We start from the raw sequence: 22336 nt of genomic DNA on the forward strand, positions 1-22336 counted from the left end.
GACTACAGCAACATCCCAAACCTAGGCAAGAAAACATCAGAAGACAGCAAGGAAGGTCTGCGACCCAGGAAGATGTAAAAACACCCAAGCCAAAGCCATAAATAATGCTGAGGAGCTCTGCTACACTGAAAGCTACCAGAAGAAAAATTCATTTCCCTACTTTCTACCAAAGCATTGTAAAAGCTATGACTTTCAAAATATTGGCTATTTTTCTTTAGCTTTAAAAGCATCCTGCTTCATCTAAGCTGTCCTACAAATCAGGTGATACTCTGGCAAAAGAGGAATAGTCAATAGCCCTATTCCTCAACAGAGCTTTTATTACAATAATCAAATGTACTTCTAGTTCCTTCCACATTCACTGAAAGCCATCAGGAGCACTTATTTAGAAAATGTTCTCACAGCTATCTGGGAACCTCGCTTAAGTCTGGAAAGCAAACTTTAAAAGAAAGCAAATCTATTGAACAAAGGACTGAAGAAAGAGCATATTGAAAGGAGAACAAGCCACAGCTCTTGTCCCTTGCAGGGCCAGGAGCCAGACTCAATAATCCTTGTGGCTTCCTTCTAACACTATGAACCCTGAACTTGAAAAAGGCTGAAAGCCAGCAAGGGCATCCCAGATGCTGAGAGAAGCTATGGGTGTTCACAATCGGGCTGGGCAATTGGCCACAAAAGTGTCATGGCCCAGCATCAGCTGAGCTGCTGACTGAAACCTGTCTGAGCAAAACCACACAAGGAGGACAAAGGAGATGGAAAATAAGAAGTGGGGTTGGGAATACTATCCAGTAGCATGGGGTATTACCCGGGCCACAAAAAAAAAAAAGCCAGCTAGGCATTGTGATTGGAAACACAGTGATGTAGAGAAAAAAAAAAAAAAAACTACAGGGTTATAGGAACACTGGGTACATTTACTGAAATTGCTTATATATATATAGATATATAAAATACATACTAATATTTTTTAACTCTATGAAATATAATTGCTATAGTACCTTACGTAACAGGGATGTGGGGGGACGAGGAGGGCAGGACGAGCCTCCGTCCGTCCGTCCGTCCGGCGGCAGCAAGCGCCCGCAGCCCGGCGGCCGCGGCCCCGCCCGGTACCACGGAGAGCTCCCTTCCTCCCGCCTTCCTAAAATGGAAAACCAAAGGCTTACCACCAAACAATCCTTTTTCCTTCCAAGCAGGAAGGAAAAAACCAAAATCATCTCACAGACTGTATCTGAGGAATCTGTAAGCAGAAGAAGTTCTCTTGACAGCACAGAAGTTACGTGCATGAAGAATGATGCTGCTGTCCAAATATATGAATAAATTACCATCTTGGCAACAAACACAAGCCAAAGTCAAAAGAAGTATTTCGTTTCCAGGCAAGTTCATTCATAGATCTTACTAATAGTGAACCTGATTCCTTTAGGAACTCAGGAGCAGCAGAAGGAAAAGCATATAAGAAGATTAGGTTAATACTATATTTAAACATATGTAAGGACAGTGAATGAAATAGTGATTATTCACTCATTTAATTCAAGAAAAACAACCACTTACTAAGAATAGCTTTCAGGGGATAAAAGAAGATAAACTAGGCTGCACCAGGGGAAAAATTCAACAGAGCTACAGCAGTACTCACTATCCATATTTGTCAGCACTGAGATTTGGGGAAATCAACTAGGATAGAAAAACATCAAACAGGGACAAACTACCCAAAGGTTTCCAGACTAAAACACCCTTTCCACCAGTTGGGAAGCTTTCCCAACTCATTATCATCCTCATGGAAAACAGCAGAGTTGCATCTAACATAACAGATTTTTGCAAGAGTTTCAAAGACATGAGAAAAAACAGACTTTGTGGATTTGATGGAAGGACCTGACAGTCCTCCTGAAATAGAGGGAGGAGCTACTGGGCTTGAGCTCCCACCAATTCCAACATGTGTGGTAGATTATGGAATGAAGACAGGATTTTCTCCACTTTCACAAAAGCTTTTCTGGGAGACTGCACCCCGTTGGCAGTACTTTGCCAAAAGCACAGGCATACTCTCCCAAGCAGACCTTGCTGCTTTCTCTTGCATTAGCTGTGCTTTTCTGTCTCATGTTCTTGAGAGCTGCTAATTCAGTGAAGGGTCCCGATTTAGCTTCTTATTAATCAAACTCTGAACAGTCATTAGCAACAGAAGCACAATCCAATCACAGAGGCAGTGGGCATGCCCCTGCACTCTGCCTCTGCACTCACCCTCCTCCAAAGGGAGCCTGTGCAAGCTGTCCCACCTCAAGCACAGAGGTGGAGACATGCAGGATTGTCACAGAATCATGGAATCATCAAGTCTGGAAAGAAACCTCAAAGACCATTGAGTCTAACCAGGTCCACCACTAAGCCATGTCCCTGTGTGCCACAGCTACATGTTTTTGTAGGCACAGAAGCATGTTCTCAACTCCAATTAAAACACTGGCATACACACCCAAGCTGCAACTGCCAGGATCACTGGTTTGAGTTAAGCATTAATTTCCAGCTCCTCTTTGTTATCAAAACACAGTATCACATGACATCAAACTGCAGAACACCACTTGGCACTGGTGAGCGGCGGGAGATAAAAAGCATCTGTAAAAATACCACTACAAGAAGGTCTGTATAATACACATTAAATCCCAGGAAAGCCTATCTGTTGCCAGCACTGGAAGGATGGCTTTCCTGGCTGTAAAAGTGCTCCTAAACCAAGAGAGAGTCCACACATCTAGAGAAGACATCAAAGCCACCATGGTTGAGAAACTACAAGTATCACGCCACACAGCTGCTCTGAAAAGCTTACAGGAAAAAGCCAGGAACATGCTCTAGACCAGCTGGAAAAGATAACTCTGGTTTAACAGAGAATAATGATTCTGCAGTTGCTGGTGGCTCCACACTTGTGAACACCCAGACTTTGTGCAGAGTCCCCAGGCAACGGGTCCAAGGGGCTGCAAACCTGCACAGAGTCAGTATCCAGACTCAGAAGCTATGGCAAAGGAGATCACTCCCTACTTAATACACCTTGGTAATTTCCACATTGTGGAAAACACCCGTGCTATAAAGTGCTTTCCAGGCATAAACTTGACCAAAGGCTATCAGGGTTATAAAAGTGAGTAAGCACCCAACAAAAGAACTTATCTCCTCCTCCTTTGATCTCCCAGAATGAGCTACTTGTGCATATCAACAGCAACCCTTAAAACCTGGGCAGTGGAGGAGGGATATAACCCTGGTTCCCTCACAGAGCCAGCTTTATTACAAGTTTCTCCCAAACAAAGCACAGTTCAGCCATCAGCTTATATGAATTCTTCTCATTTTTTCAGATCTTTAAATATGCCAGCACTGATCCTTTAGCTGTGAAAAATATGGCAACTCTAAGACCAAAAGCAGCATTAAAATGTGTTATCTTAGTCCAGTTTTGATCAGAATGTTTTAATTAGAGATCCTACTATGACCTTACTGGGAGCCAGTTTTAGAGATGTTTTATTAAATATTCGGTATCTGTGCTCAGTGTTTGAGGTGAAAAATTAAATCACACTTTGATACAGAATGATCTCTGTAAACAAGGTTTTATAAAATCTGCATCTGAAGAAAGTCAAAGGTATTTTTCCCCTCTAATAGCTTTCCAGTAGACTGTGCACAAATATTAGAGCATAACTAAGCAAGGAAAAAGGCAGTGAAACCTTAGAGGCTCATTTGCTAATAAAGTTGAAGTGCTGAGTAAATCAACCTAAATCAAAATTAACCTCATTTTAACATTGAACACTTTCAGGAGAAGCCCTTCAGAATGGCAGAGGCAAGCATTAACTATCTCAGCAAATCTCAAAACCTACACAGACTGAATGAGAAAAAAAAGTACTCCTGATTGAGACTGCCTCACAAGTCCTATGTAAAAACTTCATATTCACATTACACATGACAAGTGAAAGAAACTAGTACTTAGCATACATGCTTCTTCTCTTTTTGATCAAATTTTAAACAGCTCTTTTCAGAGTTGATACAACAAAATTAATAGCAAAAAGGAGGAGCCACTGGTAAATTGAATTTGGAACAAAGACAAATTAACATTAGTATAGTATTCACACAGAATTTTACCCGAGGCCCATCATAAAATTGTTTATGCAACTTTTAAAGTACCATAATAACAAAAGCACCAGGCAGCAAAGTAATCAGAAAGTACCTTCTGCCGTGCAGCACCAAACTAACCCCCAACTGAGGAAGATTTCTACTTTGAATTCAAAATACAGTATATTCTTCATGTTTTCTCCAAATTCAGATATTTGGGATAGTCTTCATGTTACCTAGGTCCAAGAACTCCATTCTGTTAAAATATCTTTAAAATTAACTAAACCCAAAAATTCCTCTGCATTCTGCTGAGCAGCCCTTCCTTTTGCATCTCTGCCAAAAGCACTCTGCATGGAAAAATCCTGACCCCAGTGCTTTCCTACACCTATAAAAGGACATTATTCCAAACAACTGCAAGAGCCTTCATAAGGAAATTAAAAATCTTTGCTCTGTCTCCCCTATGCTAGAGCCCCCAGGGGCAGAGTGAGGGACTGTACCCAAATCTTTTGTTTTCTTCCATCACCTATGATGATGCAAGAGTGTTCCTTAATCAATCCTCTCGCTTTCACACAGGAAAACAAGGGATACTTAGGAAAATAAGGACCTACCTTTTACTGGAACTACTTATGAAACTTGATTTCCTGTTTCTCTCACTACCACAGAGCTCCTCTGATGTCCAATAATATCTGCATTCCAGCAACAGCTTTTCTGTCAGCAGAGCACTCATCTGAGATTTCCTTCCTCACAGATTCTTGTGCTCACACAACTCGGAACCTACCTGTGACAAATCCACTCTCTTGCCAAATCTGATGGACTTTTCAAGATGTTGACCAATTTCGCTCAAGGGCACTAACAGTGTGATGCCAGGTAATGGGAAATCAAGCTTAGTAGAAGCACAGGAAGAGAGTCAGAGTTCCCAATAAAGACATTTTTTATGAAGCAATCTTGAGTCAGAAGTATAGACAGCTTTCAACCACAAAGAAACCTAACCCTGGAGCATCAGGGAAGACATTTCTTCCTTTCCCAAAAGTAAAAATAAAGCACCCCTTCCTCTTCAAGCACATAAACCTCAAAAAATAATTTAAAAAATAAGTAAGTTAAAATAAAATGTAAAGAAGGAACACAACCCACAAAGACAAAACCATAATCCCGTACACAGAAGCTTCTTGTCTCAGAGCTCCCTGGCACTTCCCCAGATGCTCAATATCACACAGAAAAAAAGCTCAGTAACAATCAACTTCCACTAACACACACAACTCAGGAAAGCAGTCCAGCATTCCCAAACCCCTGTAACCAGGTGATACTCACAGAGGACAGCTCTGGAATGAGGTTACAGGCACACCCTGGCTGTGCTGGCAGCAGGCTGGCTGTGCATTCGAGGGGACAGCACTGAGTCACAGCCCTGGGCAGGCAGCACTGACTCAGCCCTGCGCTCCTGCTGGGAACAGAGGCTCAAGGTAACCCCGACAGCTTTTCTGGAGGAGATGGAGTCCCTTGGCTTGGGGACAGACACACACCACAGCAGACCCAGGGGTAGAGAACAGGAAAAGATCCCAAATCCCTTTGCAACCAGACATTCTTAAGAGGATGACTGTACTGAGCATCCTCTGAGCTCCCACAGTAATAGCAGTTACATGAGTTTCTTTGGGCTTTTTTTTAACATTAATTATTGCTTAAACGCACTCATGTGCTGCTGCTTTGGTCAGGCTACAGCCCCAGATACTAATATCTGGCTCCTGCTAGCTCCCACAGCCTGATGACCTCTTTAAGGACTTAAATTGCAAAAACAACTATTTCTCATACCTACCATACAAAAAAACATTCACTAAAAGGATTTTAAAAATGTTAAACAGCAGGAAAGAGAAAAAAAACCCAGCCACTCTGTCGCCAAACAGGAAAGAAACTTTTGCTTTAGAATGTCATTTCACTTGCTTACATAATCATTTCACTAAGGTTTTTTGTTTGTTTGTTTTTTGGATTTTTTTGATCAGGCAGCATTTCTATTTTATTTCCTTTAAAATCAAGATACATAAATAACAATATCCACTGATAAATACAGCCCAGTTTCAATCTTCAGTACTTAAATATAAGCTGAAATCCACACTGCAGCAGCTGGATGGCCTGAGTTTCAAACATGCCAAGCACCTACTGGTTTCAGAAGCTGCAAGAATAGCAAGAGCTCTGGCATCTCTTCAGCAGACCAGATATTCTCAGGCATCCAAGCAAAGACCCCCAAGGTCCTGCATCACCATGATTACAAACACAAGAGCCTAACAAGACACTCACTGCAAGCTGAAATGGGTTATCCATTTCAGCTTCACCTGAAACCACCCTGGCACCAACACCTAACCCAGCCCCTGCAGCAAGGGAAATATTCCCCACCTGAAGCACAACCACCACTGCTGGCCCCAAAACCTCCTCAAGGCACAGGTGACACTGACAACACTGGCTGCTGAGAGGGCACGTTATGCTCATGGTCTGTCCCAGGGCTCTCACAGCAGTGTTTGCCATCACCCTGTTCAGCAGGAACCCCTCGTTCCCATCCAGAATCTCCGATCCAGACACTGGGAAGAACCACAGGCAGCAGCCTGGGGTTTGCCAAGTGTAGGCATCGGTTTGCTAGGAAGTAGCAGAGCCTCACCTGGTCCCAGTCCCAAACCAAACTAGTAAACCCAGCCATTTAGGCTTTACTGACTTAAACAAAAACATGGGTGGCTTTTAAAAGAGAAAAAATAGTTAAAAGTTCGCCAGAAGACCTTTGTACTCATAGCAAGCCAGAGGCCTGCCACTGAGGGCTTATGGAACTCTATTTCCACTCTCAAAACACATACAACTCAACTTCCAACTGAGCAGATAAATCTGGATAACTGGGGGCAGTATCAAAAGTGGGTCGGGGTCTGTGAGCAGTGTGATCAAAGCTATGAGACACTCCTGTTTCCAACACTGAGCACAATAGTATCTTCTCAGAAAACAAGTGCTCACAGAGCAAACACTGCTCCTGCTGAAAAAGTTGGCTATTTTTTCTCTCTTGAGCTGAGGAGCCAGTGCTGTTGAATGTCAGCAACACAGAGAAGCCTCAGCCAGCACGCTGGCTGCTGAAAACAAACCCCAAAAAGCATGTGCATGTGAGAGGCTGGGCCAATGCTCAACCGTCATGCTCTGATAAACCACCCAGCAAAATGTGAGAAAATTCCTAGTGCTATCCTCACTCCTAACTCCTGAAAGCAGGAATGGTGTGCTCACACAGCTGCACCCTGGGACACTTGGAAGGCATCCCAAGAAGGACTAGCACAACCAGGATCACACCCAAGCTGCTCTGTCCCTGTCTGACGGAAAACTGTGGAGTTGGAGCACAGATGAACGGGGCTCTGTGCTGAATTCACGGGGGGCAGTGCCTCAGAGCAGGGGTGCTGCAGTCACCTGGCAGAGCCCACTGCTAGCCATCTCCACTTGGGCATGGATTTCATGAAAAAACAGGACTGCTCAACCTTGGGCTGTCATAGGAGCAGTGGGAAGCTTTTCTGTGCCAGCTCTGAACAGCGAGGGTTACTGAGCCTTGCCTCTGGTCAGTGCATACAACTGCACGGTGTAAGGGCCAAGAAACATAGCTCACTGCAGAAGAAATAAAAAAAGAAGATTTGGCAAAACCCCCAAAGGCATCTATCTCGGACATCCCAAAAGTAACAACAGCCATTCAAGATATGACTTGTTTATACTACGAGGCTCATTACAAAGAGGCCTGACTATTTTTAGAGGTGGATATCGCTACAACTGAGTGCTAAATAAACCCAAACAATTATTTTAAAGGGGTATTCCATCACTAATTATTCTAAACATCTTGTGCATCCAGGAAGGTTGGCCTGCTGCCACTCTCCAGCATAAAACTGCTCCGAGAACAATGCTACAACCTCACTCTCAGGAGTGACAGAGTAACTCACACAGTAAGCAGGGTGCCTGGGAGATCCCAACAGCTCCATTAAGGTCAACACCACTGAGATAAAATATAAAACAGTAAGAAATGAGACCTTAATATTATCTATGCTAAAAAAATACGTGAAGTTGGTTTTTCCTTTATATACCACCAGAAAAAGTAGCTAAAAATTTAGAAATGAAAAAGAAAACATTTAAGCCGAGGCCAAGGACCATCATGGCAGATGGTGGCTCGTCCATCAATTCTGTGGTTTCACCAGCCTGAGTGCAGCGTCCTGAACGCTCCGCAGCCCTCTCTGCCGTGAGCAGCGCCGTGAAGAGGTGAAGCTGTGCGTGTGAAGACGGGCAGGGAGCAGGAGTGGCCCAGGCCAGCGGTGTCCCCAGGCACCAGACAGGCTCCCTTTGGAAGCCTTTTATCTTTGTTATTTTAAGCAAACCAGACTTTTAAAAGCGCAATCACAGATCTCACGACTGCAGTTTTGCTCCAGCACAGCACAAATCCAACCAAATCCCAAAGGAACAACGAAACCCACCGGAGGCCACGGCAACAGATGGAGAAGGGCTGTGCTGTGGTTATCCAGGCGGGAAGGCAAGGCGCTGGGTTGTGCAGCCGCGTTTCACGCCCGAGCTGCTCTCCAAGGACGCGCCGCCTCCCCACTGCAGAGGGCGGGCGGCGGGGCCGGGGGCGGCCGGACCCGGCGGGGCCGGAGGAGCCCGGCGGCGGCGCGGGGGCACCGGCACAAGGGCAGGGCGGTCACGCCGCCCCCCGCGGCGGCGGGCGCCCCGCACACAGATTCTCCGCTCCCCCGGGCGCCGTGACGGGCGGCCGGTGCCGCTGGGGGGCTGCCCCCGGGTCGGCGGCCGGGCCAAACTTCCCGCGGCACCGCCGCCCCCCAAAATGGCCCCGGCGCCGCCGCGGCCCCTGCCCGGGGCAGCCTGGCCGGGCGCCCGCCCCCGCCAGGAACGGCCGGGCCCCGCTCCGCGCCGCACTGCGCCCCCGCACCGGCACCTCCACCGCGGCCCGGCCCGCCCAGCCCCCGCCGTCCTCAACAGGTGCGGGGCGGCCGAGCCGGCCGCCACCGGCACCTGCCACCGCGTCAGGACCTGGACAGGTCCCGCGGGGCGCTCCCGCCGCCGCCGCAGCCCGGGCTCACCTTGGCCGCGCCGCTGCCCGGGCCCCGCCGCCGCCGCCGCCGCTCCGCCATGCGCGGTCCCGGCCGAGCCCCGCGGCGGCCCCGCTGCGCCGCCGCCGCCGCGGCTCCGTGAGCGCGCCGCCGCCGCCGCCGCCGCCGACGTGCAGGCCGCGCCGGGCCCGCCAGCGGCGCGAGCCCCGCGCGCGCCGGGGGCGGGGCCGCGGGCGGCTCCGCCGTCCCCATTGGCGGGGCTGAGCGCGAGCGGGGGCGGAGCCGAGGGCGCTCGCGCCCGCCGGAGATGGCAACGGGGAGGCGAGGGGCGGGGCCGGCCGCCGGCAGGAGCGGCGCTGATTGGGCGAGCGGCGGGGCGGGGCCGAGCCGGGGGCGGGGCCCAGCGGGGCCCGGTGCGCGCCTCCGGCCCCCGCGCGCACAGCCGGCTCCGCTCTGCGCACCGAGCCCGAGCCCGGGGCTCCCGGCCCGGCCCCGCTCCGCACACCGAGCCCGGGGCTCCCGGGCCATCCCCGCTCCGCACACCGAGCCCGGGGCTCCCGGGGCAGCCCCGCTCCGCACACGGAGAGCCCGGGGCTCCCGGGGCAGCCCCCGCTCCGCACACCGAGCCCGGGGCTCCCGGGCCGGCCCCGCTCCGCACACCGAGAGCCCGGGGCTCCCGGGCCATCCCCGCTCCGCACACCGAGAGCCCGGGGCTCCCGGGGCAGCCGCGCTCCGCACACCGAGAGCCCGGGGCTCCCGGCCCGGCCCCGCTCCGCACACCGAGCCCGGGGCTCCCGGGCCATCCCCGCTCCGCACACCGAGCCCGGGGCTCCCGGCCCGGCCCCGCTCCGCGCACCGAGCCCGGGGCTCCCGGCCCGGCCCCGCTCCGCGCACCGAGAGCCCGGGGCTCCCGGGCCGGCCCCGCTCCGCACACCGAGAGCCCGGGGCTCCCGGGCCATCCCCGCTCCGCACACCGAGCCCGGGGCTCCCGGGGCAGCCCCGCTCCGCACACCGAGAGCCCGGGGCTCCCGGGGCAGCCTCCACTGCTCCCACGGGCCCAAGGACCGAGCCTCTGCCATTCCAGCCTCATCCTGGGCGCGCTCTCCGTGTCCGAGCGCGTCCCTGCACGCCAAGATGAGGAGGCCAAGCAGTGTTTTGCAGAAAGGGGTGGGAGATCTCCGCCCAAACACCCTCAGTCGAGTTCATCAGTGCTCCTACCGCGTGTCGGGCTCTCGATGTGTGTTAGGGCTTCATCCTCCTGCGGAACAGGCGATCCAAAAAGGATTAAATAACTGCTTTGAACCTTGGCTGTTTGTGACAGCAGGCTTAGAACAAACGCGTGTGGTTACCTAGGGAGCAGGTTTCTGACTTGCATTTTGCTCTTGACATAGAACCCCAGAATGGATTGGGTTGGAAGGTACCTTAAAGCTCATCCCATTTCAACCTCTGCCATGGGCAGGGATATCTTTCACTATGTGCACCAAGCCCTGTCCAAATTGGCCTGGAACACTTCAGGGATGGGGCAACCACATCTTCTCTGGCAACCTGTGCCAAGGCCTCACGACCCTCACAGCCACGAATTTTGTCCCAATACCCAATCTAAACCTACCCTCTGTCAGTTTACAACCACTGCAGGTCATTGCAGTTTAACCACACCTGCAGGTCCTGAGCCCAGCTCAGCCCATGGGATGCTGCAGGACACAGAAGAATGCAATGGTGGCCCTGCTCTCCCCAGTTTTAGTGGCTCAGGATCTTTACCCCACCAGGAATTGGGGTTCTGGTTTGCAAAAGCCAATTCAGGCTTGCAGCCTGATATCACTCCTCATAGCTGCCCTTCAGAGCACTTTCATCATATCCCAAAATCTCATTCCTGGCCACAGTTGGCTACAGACATCAACTGGTCAGAGAAATCTTAACTTTCCCAGCTTTCTGCTCCTTTGAGGTTACCTGACCACCTTTTCAGTGAAGGAATTTTTCTTAATATCCAATCCAAACCTCACCTGGTACAGCTCGAGGCCACTTCCTGTGGTCCTGGATATGTGCTGACATGTGCTGCTGCATCAACCACCATGGCATTGCTAAAACTTGGTGCCGAGAACTCTGTGTGCTTTCTCACCTGTTTTCTCCAGAGTGTTTAGGTGGTGACACCCACATTACTATGTCCCTTCCTTCAGTGCCCAGTGCAGGCTTCAGGTGCAGCATTGAGTGGCTCGTGGCTTCTTCCTTCTCCCCCAGTTCCTGGTGAGGTAAAGATCCATGCAGGCATTCACAGGGAGGGCAAAGAGGACCAACACAAAAGCCAGTGCTGGAAACAACAACCTATTTTTATACTTCCTTCTCTCAAGGCACCACCCTTCGCCTCTGCCCTGCTCAGGAGCAGCAGCAAAAATGGGCAGGCAGCTTTTGGCTGCTGATGCCTTCACCTCTGGGAATGCCTGTTTGTGTTTTCTTATCCCATTTTACACTCAGGAAATTTAGCACTAACTACTGCATTTTTCCCCTGCCTGCGGATCAGCAGTGAAGCCATGAAACAAAACCACTTTCCTCAGTTCCACCTCTGTGCCACCAAAGTGGTTGTGTCCCACCAGGATGCTGGGAAAATCACTGCTGGACACAATCCCGTGCTGTGTGCTCTGGGATGCTCCTGCTGAGCTGGGAGCTTGGAACGGGTGACCCATTGTGGTCCCTTCCAACCTGAGCCCCGAAATGTGGCAGGGACAAGGGTGGGGTGGAAGGCACAGCGTGTTCCCAGGCTCCTCATCCTGCTCAATGGCAGACCCAGCTCCAGCATGGATTACCTGGCTCCCTGCCACTGTGGAATGAAAGGGGCTCCCTCCCCAGCCAGCCCTGGCCTTGCTGAGCTGAGCCACTATGACTCAGCTGCTGGTGCTTATGAAACATCACAGTTTTCCAAGTAATTCAAAACTTGGTGTGAGTTTTTTTTTTTGGGTTGTTTTTTTTTTTTTTTTATTGGTTGGGTTTTCTTGGCTTGGTTTGTTTTCTGTAAACCCACTTTAATAAATGAATGGCTCTTTAACAGTATTTTTTTTCATCAAAGTCCAGGGAAATTGGAAATATTGGGCAGGCACTCAATAGAAGTGAGCATGGCATATTTCAAACACCACAAGTCAAAAGCAGCTTCACAGTTTCCACACTCTGACAGTGATCTTCCACTTCAGGGATACATGATTTGCAAACTGGTCTTGCTCTTTGGTGTCCCCCTGTGTGCTGGTCCTGGTGCACAGCTCCACAAGGATTTGGATGGAGTCTCCATCCCACACCCACCGTCCTGGAGACACACCCTGCAGCCAGCATGCCAGTTCATACAGACCTACTTTTGGAGTCCTTAACCTCACCTGAGGATGTGGTGGATGCACTGCCAGACCCAGCACCTCCTCCACCATTCTGTGCCACCAACCCAACAGAAGCTGCATGCCTGAAAAGCCCTGGCAGCAGATCCAAGCTCAGGAGTTTCTCCCTGCTGTCGCCATATGATTCTCAGCCCTCAGCGGGGCAGCTGCCAAGCCTGGGAAACCTGTTTCCAAATCCATGCTGCAAAAAGAAGGAGGGAGCATGCTGAACCCATTCCTTGCTGAGTGGCAGGCTGGCAGTCCTGTGGAAGGACAGTGGCATTGTCTGCTTGTCACCGGGGTGGTGGCTGCTGCTGTCGGACAACTGGGGAGCGTAGCTGCCTAATCAAAGATTCAGCTGCTTCACAGATGGTCTGTAACAGGAATTTCTGAGGCCAGCACACGCTTCAAGGCAGTTTGGCAGCTCCTCTTGCAGTAACCTGGCTTGTGTAGAGCCCTGAACAATGCCGAGGTGTGTCCTCATGCCTACACAGTGTCCTGAGCTGGGTCTACAGGCAGGATGGTGATGCCAGACTGCCCGTGAGCAAACAGATCAGGTAACAGCCAAGCAGAGTGCCCTGCCTGATGTCATCCAAGGGAAGAGCTGGATCAGGGCAGCCTCAAAACTGAGAGGCCCTCATACTGGGCTTGGGAACACACTTCCATCCACAGGGAATTCCATCCTGAGGGTTGGAGCAAGAATGACATCCAATGCAATTTCACATGAGCACCAATGGTCCTGGTCTTTCTACCCTACCTGCAGGGACCCCACTGCAGTACAGGGCAGAGGAAGGACTCTGACTCCCCCTCATCCTCTCGCAACCCCAGGGTGGGCAGCCACAGGCATGGGACTGTATGGTGCCATCCATGGCAAAATGTGCCCTTGGGGTCACACTGGGCAGACAGGACCAGACACCAAAATGCAGAACTGCCTTGAGGACAGTCTGAGCACTGCCCAGCAACAGGTCACGAACCAACCTGCTCAGTGGTTCCATACAAGGCCAATTTTTACACCACGAGCATCCAGAGAGGTTCTGGTCATAGCAGATGAGTTCCAATGTAGGGTGGCTGTTACTGCTCAGCTGCAAGGACCTGGCACCAAGACAGACCAAGCTGACCTTTTGTGGAATTGTGACAAGGAGTGGTCAAAAAAATAAAAGTAAAGTTAACACTGGCAATTAGGGGGAGGGAAAAACTGGAAGCAAGACCCAGCAAGCGCTATTCAAGTACAAGAACATTTCCAGCCCAAAAATCCCAAGACATCTGAGAAGTTAGAAAAATGCATGGAAAAGGATTGCTTGAATTGGTTCACCGCTTCTGTTTACACTGGTCACCACCAGCAACAGCATCCAGAACTCACCCCAGGTGCCTACAACATCCACTGCTTGTCTGATGTACCTGCATTGCACACTGAGCAATGATGAGCATCCCAGTGTTCTCTTGGAGCTCACCACCATTAGGCATTGTGGGCACAGCACCCCTGAAAGTAGCACAAGTTCTACCTTTACACAGAGGGCCTAAAGGTGGGTGGAGAAATATCAACGGAGTTGTAAGAGTTAAGTGTCTTCCCACAGTAACACCTCCTGCTCCCAAAGCAAAGGGAGGCAGGCAGGGTTTGTTTTGCCAGTGAAGTGGAAGGTGTTTAGATGAACCATCACATTGGTGAGCAGTGATTACACTTACCCAGGACAGCTGTTAAGTGTATCCAAAACAGCTGTAAACACAGCCACGTGCCCTCTGCCCAGAGCAACAACACTGCTTCCAGCCTGGAGCCTCCAACACAGCTCCAGGCCGTGGCACCAGGGATGTGGATATGCTCATAAACCCACCAGGCTGTCTGGGCTTGCAGCCCTCGCAGCTGGTGGCACTGGTGCCCCCTGGCCCTGTCCCACAGCAGGGCTCTGAGCAGCCTCCTCCCTCCCTGCCGAGCCTGCGGAGAGCAGGGCACCAGGATCAGCAGCATCCCCCAGGGAAGCAACTCTTCTTGCCTGTCCCTTCCGTGGGTTGGCTTCTGTCCATCAACCCCTCAAAGAGTTCCTGCTAAAGCAGGACACAGCACACTTTAAATCCCGATCAAGCGTTCAGCTGAGAGTCTGTCCATGTGTCTGTCCATCCCCCACACCCCCGGCTGGCTGAGCTGGAACAAAGAGGTGCCTGCCCCGGGGTGATTATCTCTTCCTTCATCTCCTTCACTTGGGAGGATATCCGGGTATCATCTGCTTTTACCTGCTCCGGGCCTGACATTTGTTCCCTTTCTAGCACCTTCCTGTTTGGGACATTTCTTTGTCTAAGCTTCCTCTCCTACTTGAGTTGCTAAAACCAAGTCCAGGGAGCATCAGGCAAACAATGTATTGCACACCACTGTCAACATCCTCCACAGCAAACTGCATCCTACCCACTCCTTGAGCAGACAGAGCAGCAGCAACTCCCCTGGTCACGGCTTACTCAGTCTCAAAGAGAACCTGCACTGCATTCAACCACAGAAATTCTCAATTTAGGAACATTGAGCGTGGATCCAGACTCCACTTCTCACTGCCCAGCATCAGGGACAACTGTGGCTCCCCAGATGTTTGGGGATGACGAGCCACAAGGAGCAGACACAGCAGACTTGTATGGTTCATGTACAAATCACACTGAGTTCAAACAAGGTCACCAACACACCCCATCTGGCACAGAACATCAATCATTAAAGCAGACAGAAACCCTGAGATAATATTTTATTCATCCTACTTGTACAGTCTGGAAAATCTCAGAGAATTCAGATGCAAAGGTCTAAATCTTAAAAACGCTGATGGCAGGGCACTGTGTTTTCTTTGCACTATTTAAATATGTTTGCACATATTTAACTTATTTCGTAAGAAAAATTGAATTGGTTAAGGGAAAAAAAAAGCCACCACAAAAATCCTTGTCTCCCTGTCAGCAACACCACTCCTTGATGCCAATCCCAGTTTGGGTTGCCAGAGCACCCAATGAAGCATCAAGACCAGACAGAGAGAAACCACAGAGCCACACACCAGCTGCCTCTCCCAGAAAAAAATGTCTGACCAGCATTAAATTGCTCATCAAACTAAAAACACAAAGCCAGGTTTAACGCCTCACATAAAGCAACCATGGTGCAGAGCACAATCAGCAGATCCCAGTTAATTATCTCATTGGGAAGAGTCAGCATTCAGGGCATGGCTTTCCTTTGCAAGGAAGTGCTGAGTATGGAGATAAGGGTGATCCAATTAACTGGACTTTATAGGGATTTCAAGATGGTATGTGGCAATGCTCTTAAGCACTTAAAGAATACCCAAAAGCTCTTAAAGAAACTCAGCTGCCATGGGATAAGAGATAGAGCCCTCCTGGGATTAGTAACTGGTGAAAGGTCAGGAAGCAAAGAGCAGGAACAGGCATCTCTCAAGGGAAGGTTTGCTGCATCCTACCTGAAAAGGCCAGGACACAGCCCTGTGACAGCACAACCATGCAGGATGGCCACCAAGGGCAGTGCTACCAACAGACAAAGGCAAAAATGGTAAAACCTGTCCTTCTGGGGGCAGGGACAGGTAGGGTTGAGCTCTGAAGCAAAGGCTGGATCAGGTGATTCACCTCTGCCCCTCTCTTATGCAACATCTCAAGGAAAGGAGCTGCTGGTGCCAATCTCATCTGCTCCCAAAACCATCACGCAGCTCAAATTTACATGAAGTTGTATTTCCTTGGTTCCCTGAGGCTGCTCCTGCAAGAACCCACCTGGGCTGGTTCCAGAGGTAAATAAAGGGCAAAAGAAACAGACACGAGTGTGGGAAATGTAAGGATCAGCCAAGGAGGAGGGCATCTGGGAAAGGAAATAATCCCACATGGGGAAAGAGCTCACTGCACATGCTGGAGCATGCAAGAGTGGCAGAAGGTCAGAAGTGCCAAGTCTCTGCTCTGCCAGACACTTTTTGGGCCAGAAGGAGCAGGAGACACTGGAGTTTTAATTGTCTGGAGCTCCCTGAGTGCTGGGTCAGCCACATTGTCCAGTGGGACTGCTGAGGACCGTCACCATGGCTGGAGGGGTCTGCTGGCACCTGCAGCCATGTCCCTGGCAAGGTGCCCCAGGCAGACTCTCCTGTGGGCTGGGGTGTGACTGGTGACATGCAAGATTATGGAAAGGTAAGGAGTGCAGGTCTTTTCTGTGAGCTGGGAAAAACTCCTCAGACAGCAAACTACAGATGCTCCCCCAAATGACCCACGGAGGCTCAAAGCTCAGACAGAGCAGTGGCTGTGGTGAGGAAATGCATGGGAACTCAGTCAGTCCTGCTGTGCCCTAGCCAGGGAGCAGAGGAGAGCAACCACACTGCAGCAGAGACCCAGTGCTCCCAAAATTCCCACTGTTCCTCATCAGCTGCCCTGGCACACTAAGTACAGAGTAAGAAGGGCAGCTGAGGGCTGGAGTTGCACGACTCAGGACCTGCTCTCAGCTGGAGAACCTGGAGTCCCTCAAGGAGCCCATGGCAGCCCCCCAGCCAGCACTTGGGACAAGGCATCTGGAGCCCAGCAGCCACAAGGTTTCCCTAGCAGGCTGGGAGGCAGCCAGCTCCACCCCAATACCCACAGCACCAGCACATGCCTCAGTGCCAGGGCTGGCAGGGCTGGCAAAAGCCATCTCACATGCTTAGTTAGCTCCAGGGGATCAAAGCAAGCCATGGGCACATAAGGCAGCTGATGGCTTCAAACAAACAGTGTAAACAAAAGTGCTCTCGACCCAGCAAAAGCCACATTTTCCATGGGCAAAGGGGACTTGTGTGAGGTCTGTGAGGAAAACTTTCCAGGGCAGACAAGCCGGCGAGCGGAAGGAAGAAGGACGTAGGCTATGTGCTCAGAACCCAAGGGATTTCCTTGGGTTAGGCTGTGTCTGTGTGACTCACTGCACCTCTCCAGGCTGTGCTGCTGCCCTGATGCAAGCCCTGCTCCAGCAGGAACCAGCCAATGGGCCATCACAGGTACCGTGGGAGTAGTAAGAGCAGATGTATTAAAAAAACATCCCTGCACACCAACAGCACTACCCAGGAGCCGATGGGAAGGGAGAATCCCCTTCCACCCACTGCTTTGTGTGTAGCTGAAAATACCCACTGGTACCACCAGATGGACAGGATACCCTGGCTCCCACTTGCAGACACAGCTCTATGAACAGCCTTCAAAGGCGAAATCCCCAGCAAGAAAGAGAACAGCTCAAAAAAGTAGCCCCAAATTTCTCCAGTGCAGAGCTGAGATGCATTCACTGCTTACTCACTTCTTGCCAAGTCTGGAGCTGCCGGGTTGGGCCCCCACCCACCCCTCTGGCACAACTACTCCTTACAGCTTGGAAGCTATTTTTTTCCCACCCTGCTATCTGAAAAAGAAAAAAAAAGGCGTGAAAGCTTTTATCATTCTGAAAACATGCCAACTGCGAAGGCGACTCTGTGTCTCAGACGCCTGTTTCCTGGCAGATTTTAAGTCCTTTGCTCAACTGCTCGGATGGCGGGGGCAGGAGATGCCTGCAGCAGCAGGCTGTGAACTGGAGCTCTAAAAACTCACATGTTTAACTGCTGCTAAATTCTTGGGGGACCAACAATTCCAAACAGTGGGCTCAGAGCTAAACACACAGCCAAGTGGGCACCAGCCCATCCAAGGGCCACCAGCCTGGGTACAGGAGGTACTGAGGAGGGTCATGGCCCACCACCTCCATGTGGGAACAGCTACCAGGCAGTAAAAAAGGAGGGGGTGACCCTGTTCTACCCGATCAGCCATCCCTTCACTTCCCACATAATGAGGCTTCACTGTTGGCTCCCAGAGGTTTCAAGGGAAAGAATGGGACCCAGCAAGCAGGCTGAGCAAGGAAAAAGTGTTAGACAACTCCATTGTTGGTGCCCAAATTTCCAGTGGCTATCTCCCTATCTTGGTGCCACCCCAGAAAGACATACACACACAGAGCCCTTCATGACAGCGATGCCTTTGGGGGCTCCAAAGTGCTTGGAGCTGATTTTGCAGAGCTATATCCAAGTTTTGACTACAACCCAAGGATTTTTCCATACCACCTCACGTCATTACCAGAATGGGGGGTAGAGAGTCTCTGGCTTGCAGTCGAAGAAAAACAGAGCAACATTGTCTGCCCTTGTTCAGTGTCTCAGGGTCTGGGCAAGCATTTCTCCACATCAATCACCCCCTCTTTTGTACTCTTGTTATTAATATTGTTGCTGTTACTGTTCCTTTTCTTATCTCATTGCTGTTTCCAGTTTTCCATCCTCCTTTGTACTTAGAATCACAAAATGAGAGAATTATACAATGGTTTGGGTTGGAAAAAACCTTCAAGCTGATCCAGTTCCATCCTCCCACCATGGGCAGGAACAGTTTACAGTAGACCAGGTTGCTCCAAGCAGTGTCCAAACTGACCTTAAACACTCCCAGGGATGGGGTAGCCACAGCTTCTCTGGCCAACCTGTGCCAAGGCCTCAGCAGCCTCATAGGGAACAATTTCTTCCCAATATCCCAATATCTAACGCAGCCCTCTGGCACGTGAAGCCATTCCTCCTTGTCCTGGTCCTCCAGGCCCTTGGCCACAGCCCCTCGCTGAAACCCCTACAGGCACTGGGGGGGCTCAGTCTCCCCAGAGCTTTCTCTTGTCCAGGCTGAACAATCCCAATTCTTGGATGTCTTTGCCTTCTCCATCTCCCACCTTCTCTCTTTTTCTGCACAAGAATGGCTGCACGTGGGACTGGCCGAACAATCCCAATTCTTGGATGTCTTTGCCTTCTCCATCTCCCACCTTCTCTCTTTTTCTGCACAAGAATGGCTGCACCTGGGACTGGCCAGCCTGAGAGCAACACAATGGAGGATGGGACAGAGTCAGCATCTCTCTCCCTGGCCTCTGCCAGCAGGAAGCTCCTGCCAGGCCCTGTGGGAAGAGAAGTGGCATTTCTCTAACAGGCAGAGTCAGCGACAGTGTCTGCACTGCCAGAGCCAAGAGGCACCAGACAAAACCTTTGTTCAACAGTGCCAGCCTAGAGAGAACAGCAGCAGCATTACTACTGAGGCAAGACAAGTAGGATCAAGGTGCCAGCCACCTCCTTTGGAGCTGGTTTTAGGCACTAACCTGGGTCAGAGTCAACTGCAGCAGGCTAAGAAGCATCAGTTAACCTTAACTGCAGGTTAAGAAGCATCAGTTACCTTTTTTTATGGTTCAAAAGACAGCACTGGTATTTTTGGATGTCAAATTGGGATCATGTCTAATAGGGAATGGTCCTGCCTTCAGTTGTGCCCCATAAAAATACACTGGGGTTTTGTGAACTCTGGTGTTTGATAAAGGAAAAGCCTCCTCCAGAGGTTCCCAATCCCAAAAACGACTGACTGAAGTTGACAGCCCGCAGACTGGACATGTTTTGGGATGCTTCCTACAGGGCAGGCCAAACAGGGCACAAAGGCCAAAAGGGATGAGCATCACTCACAGGAAGCCCCTCCAGGGCAGGAGGAAGGCAAGTCCCTGAGTTAGACATGATCTGCAGTCATTTGTCATTGCTTGTAGCAGTCTCCTGATTCACTGTACACATGGAAAGAACAATTATTTGAAGTCATTTTTTCAGAGAAAAAAATAAACTCGTATTTCAATTCCTATTTACCAAAATAAAAGCCAAACTCTGTTGCTATATGAAAGTATGTTTATTCCAAAGCTAAATTTCTCTCAGAAAACAATCTCTATAAACAGCAGCACTGGTCATGACAAACTCCAAAAGCCTCCTGGGCTCCAGGGCTTGGGGTCCTGAACCATCCCAACAGAGCAAGCAAGAACCCCTTCTCAGAGTTGTCAGAAAAGGGCAAGGGGGGAGGGAAGAATGACAGAAAACAGATATATGGCCACTTGGCACAATTTCAGAAATCATACCTGCTCACAAGAAGAGCAAATGTATGAAGACACATTGCAGAGAGATTAATGCCTGCACAAAATCTCACAGAACACCCTGCTCTGTGCAGACTGCCCCTGTCAGAAGCAGCTGCCCCTGTCAGGAGAGAGCTGCATTATTTCTGCAGACAGAAAGCAGGGCTCTTTCTTGGTTTTCATCATCTGCTGAACTGCTTCCAAGGGCCCAAGTGGCTGGGACGTCGTGCCAGGGTTGTGCTCCTCTGCAGCCTGTGCATGTCTGGGCCCAGCTGAAGCTCTAGAGGGGTTCCCCTTCTTCCCCCTGCCTCAGCCTCTTGGAGAGGTGCTTGCTGATGGCCAGGAGGGGGTTGGCTCTGTACTGGGGATCGGTGATAGCCTCTTGAAAGCGAGCCACTTCCTCCTCTCTGAGGAAAGAAAAATAACACACCAGTTCTCTAAGTGCCCCTTATGTGAAAGGAACTGAGCAGATAAGGACCAAGTCATAAAGTAGCAGATTTCTGTTGAGACAGAATGATCCTGAGTGTAAATCTCAGGGAAAGTGCAAGAATAAACCTAATTTAGCCAAGGGCAAAGCTCGAATTGCTGCCAGCTTCATGGGAGCCAGGGACTTTGATCTCATGCCACAGAGACACAAACAATCATTACAGTGTCCAGCATCACTTGGGATTGCCTTTTTTTAGAGCTTTTCCCTAGTAAACCAGAAACAAGACTATGGATCCAGTGAATCACCAGGAATGAAAATGCCTTCAGACCACACCAGCACAACATCAAATTCTCTTCAGAGAGCTCCTCTACTGACTCTCTTTACTGCTGAATATTGAGCCTTGATAATCCTACATGCAACACTAACTGGGCACCATGGGAAGAGCATGACAGAATTACCCCTGCATGCCCAGTTACAGCTGCTTCCTGGGGAAATGGCCTCATCTCAAAAAGCAAGCAAGCAGGGAAGAACAAGAACAGAGCAGGAGTATAAAAAAAAACCCTGTGAGTTTTCACACAGCCACATCCACTACAGCATCCTCATCTCCCCCAGACTGCCAGGCTCTCCACAGCCTCGCCAGACAAGCACTTTGTAGTGCTCAGCTGCTTCTCTCCCCTTCAATGCTCCTGCCAGAGAAAGAGAGAGAGGAGCCAATGCTCCTGAAGCTTGGCTTGGGGTATTAAGGTGAGGCTTAGGGAACCTCTCATCCAAACTAATACCTTGGGAAAGAAACCTCAAGACCTTCCTCCAAACTATTTCCCTCCCAAGAAGCACAGACTTGCCAGACCACCAAAAGCAAAGCAAGGCACAACTGAGCGAGAAAGGCATCCCAGCACCAACACAGGCTTGTTTCTGACAGAGGAGGTATTCATGGAGAGCTGTGCTGCATCTGTAGCCTGTTCAGCCTCAGTTTGAAGCTGAATGGCTCAAAACTGACAGAGATCCAGGAAACAAAAAAGCAAACAGTGCCAGATCACAGAGCCTGGTGCCAGGAGAGTTGTGCTGAGGGAAAACAAAAGTTCTTGATGGCACTATAAACTATCTAACAGAGAGAGAATAAGGAGGTGCTAGACTAAGTACAGGAGTTACTTGGACACATTTAAGTTCTCCACCCTTGTTGATATTCAAAAGCCATGTGGACTTGGGTCTTGAGCAACCAAATTCTAGGTGACCCTGCTTGAGCACAAGGGCTGGATGAGGTGACCCCCACAGATCCCTTCCAGACTCAGCCATTCCATGAGGCTCAGCAGGAACTGGACACTGACAACTGGGTACTTACAGGAGCTGATGTTTCTGAGCTTGTTTCATCAGACAGAAGTCTGCTGGCTCTGCCTTTGCTTTTATGTGGCTATGGAGAGAAGAAACAAAACAAGTGAGTGTTAAAGCATTAATTTAGCAATGGCTGTGCAGATGGAAAGAGTCCAGGGATTCTTCGTCTGCCTTTCCAGAAAGGACAGGTAATTAATTGCCCTGCATGGAAATTCTCCTGAAAGGCAATTATTTCCATAGCCAGGCACCA

General features: G+C 50.2%; 2 protein-coding genes across 5 annotated transcripts in view; both read right to left on the bottom strand.

The window, feature by feature from the left end:
• ADARB1 (adenosine deaminase RNA specific B1) overlaps window positions 1-11445 on the bottom strand; it is a 68357-nt gene extending 56912 nt beyond the window's left edge. The window contains exons 1-2 of one of the 4 annotated variants that reach the window (XM_021532587.4): window positions 9138-9205; window positions 990-1129 (exon numbers count right to left, since the gene is read on the bottom strand). The gene's annotated coding sequence lies outside the window, so the exon portion shown is untranslated. Of the gene's footprint in view, window positions 1-989; window positions 1130-8516; window positions 8682-9137; window positions 9259-11223 lie in introns of those variants that run through there. The other 3 variants (XM_085585341.1, XM_021532586.4, XM_085585342.1) reach the window with 3 other exon arrangements.
• Window positions 11446-20094: 8649 nt separating this feature from the next.
• Window positions 20095-22336, bottom strand: part of SLX9 (SLX9 ribosome biogenesis factor) — a 39738-nt gene continuing 37496 nt past the window's right edge. Inside the window, exons 5-6 of the mRNA XM_021532585.3 lie at window positions 22097-22165; window positions 20095-20737 (exon numbers count right to left, since the gene is read on the bottom strand). Of these exons, the coding sequence (XP_021388260.3) occupies window positions 20611-20737; window positions 22097-22165 (196 nt within the window). The 3' untranslated portion in view covers window positions 20095-20610. The remainder of the gene's footprint in view (window positions 20738-22096; window positions 22166-22336) is intronic.

Source organism: Lonchura striata, chromosome 7, assembly GCF_050655825.1.
Source record: "Lonchura striata isolate lonStrDom1 chromosome 7, ASM5065582v1, whole genome shotgun sequence".
Classification (NCBI taxonomy): Eukaryota; Metazoa; Chordata; class Aves; order Passeriformes; family Estrildidae; genus Lonchura; species Lonchura striata.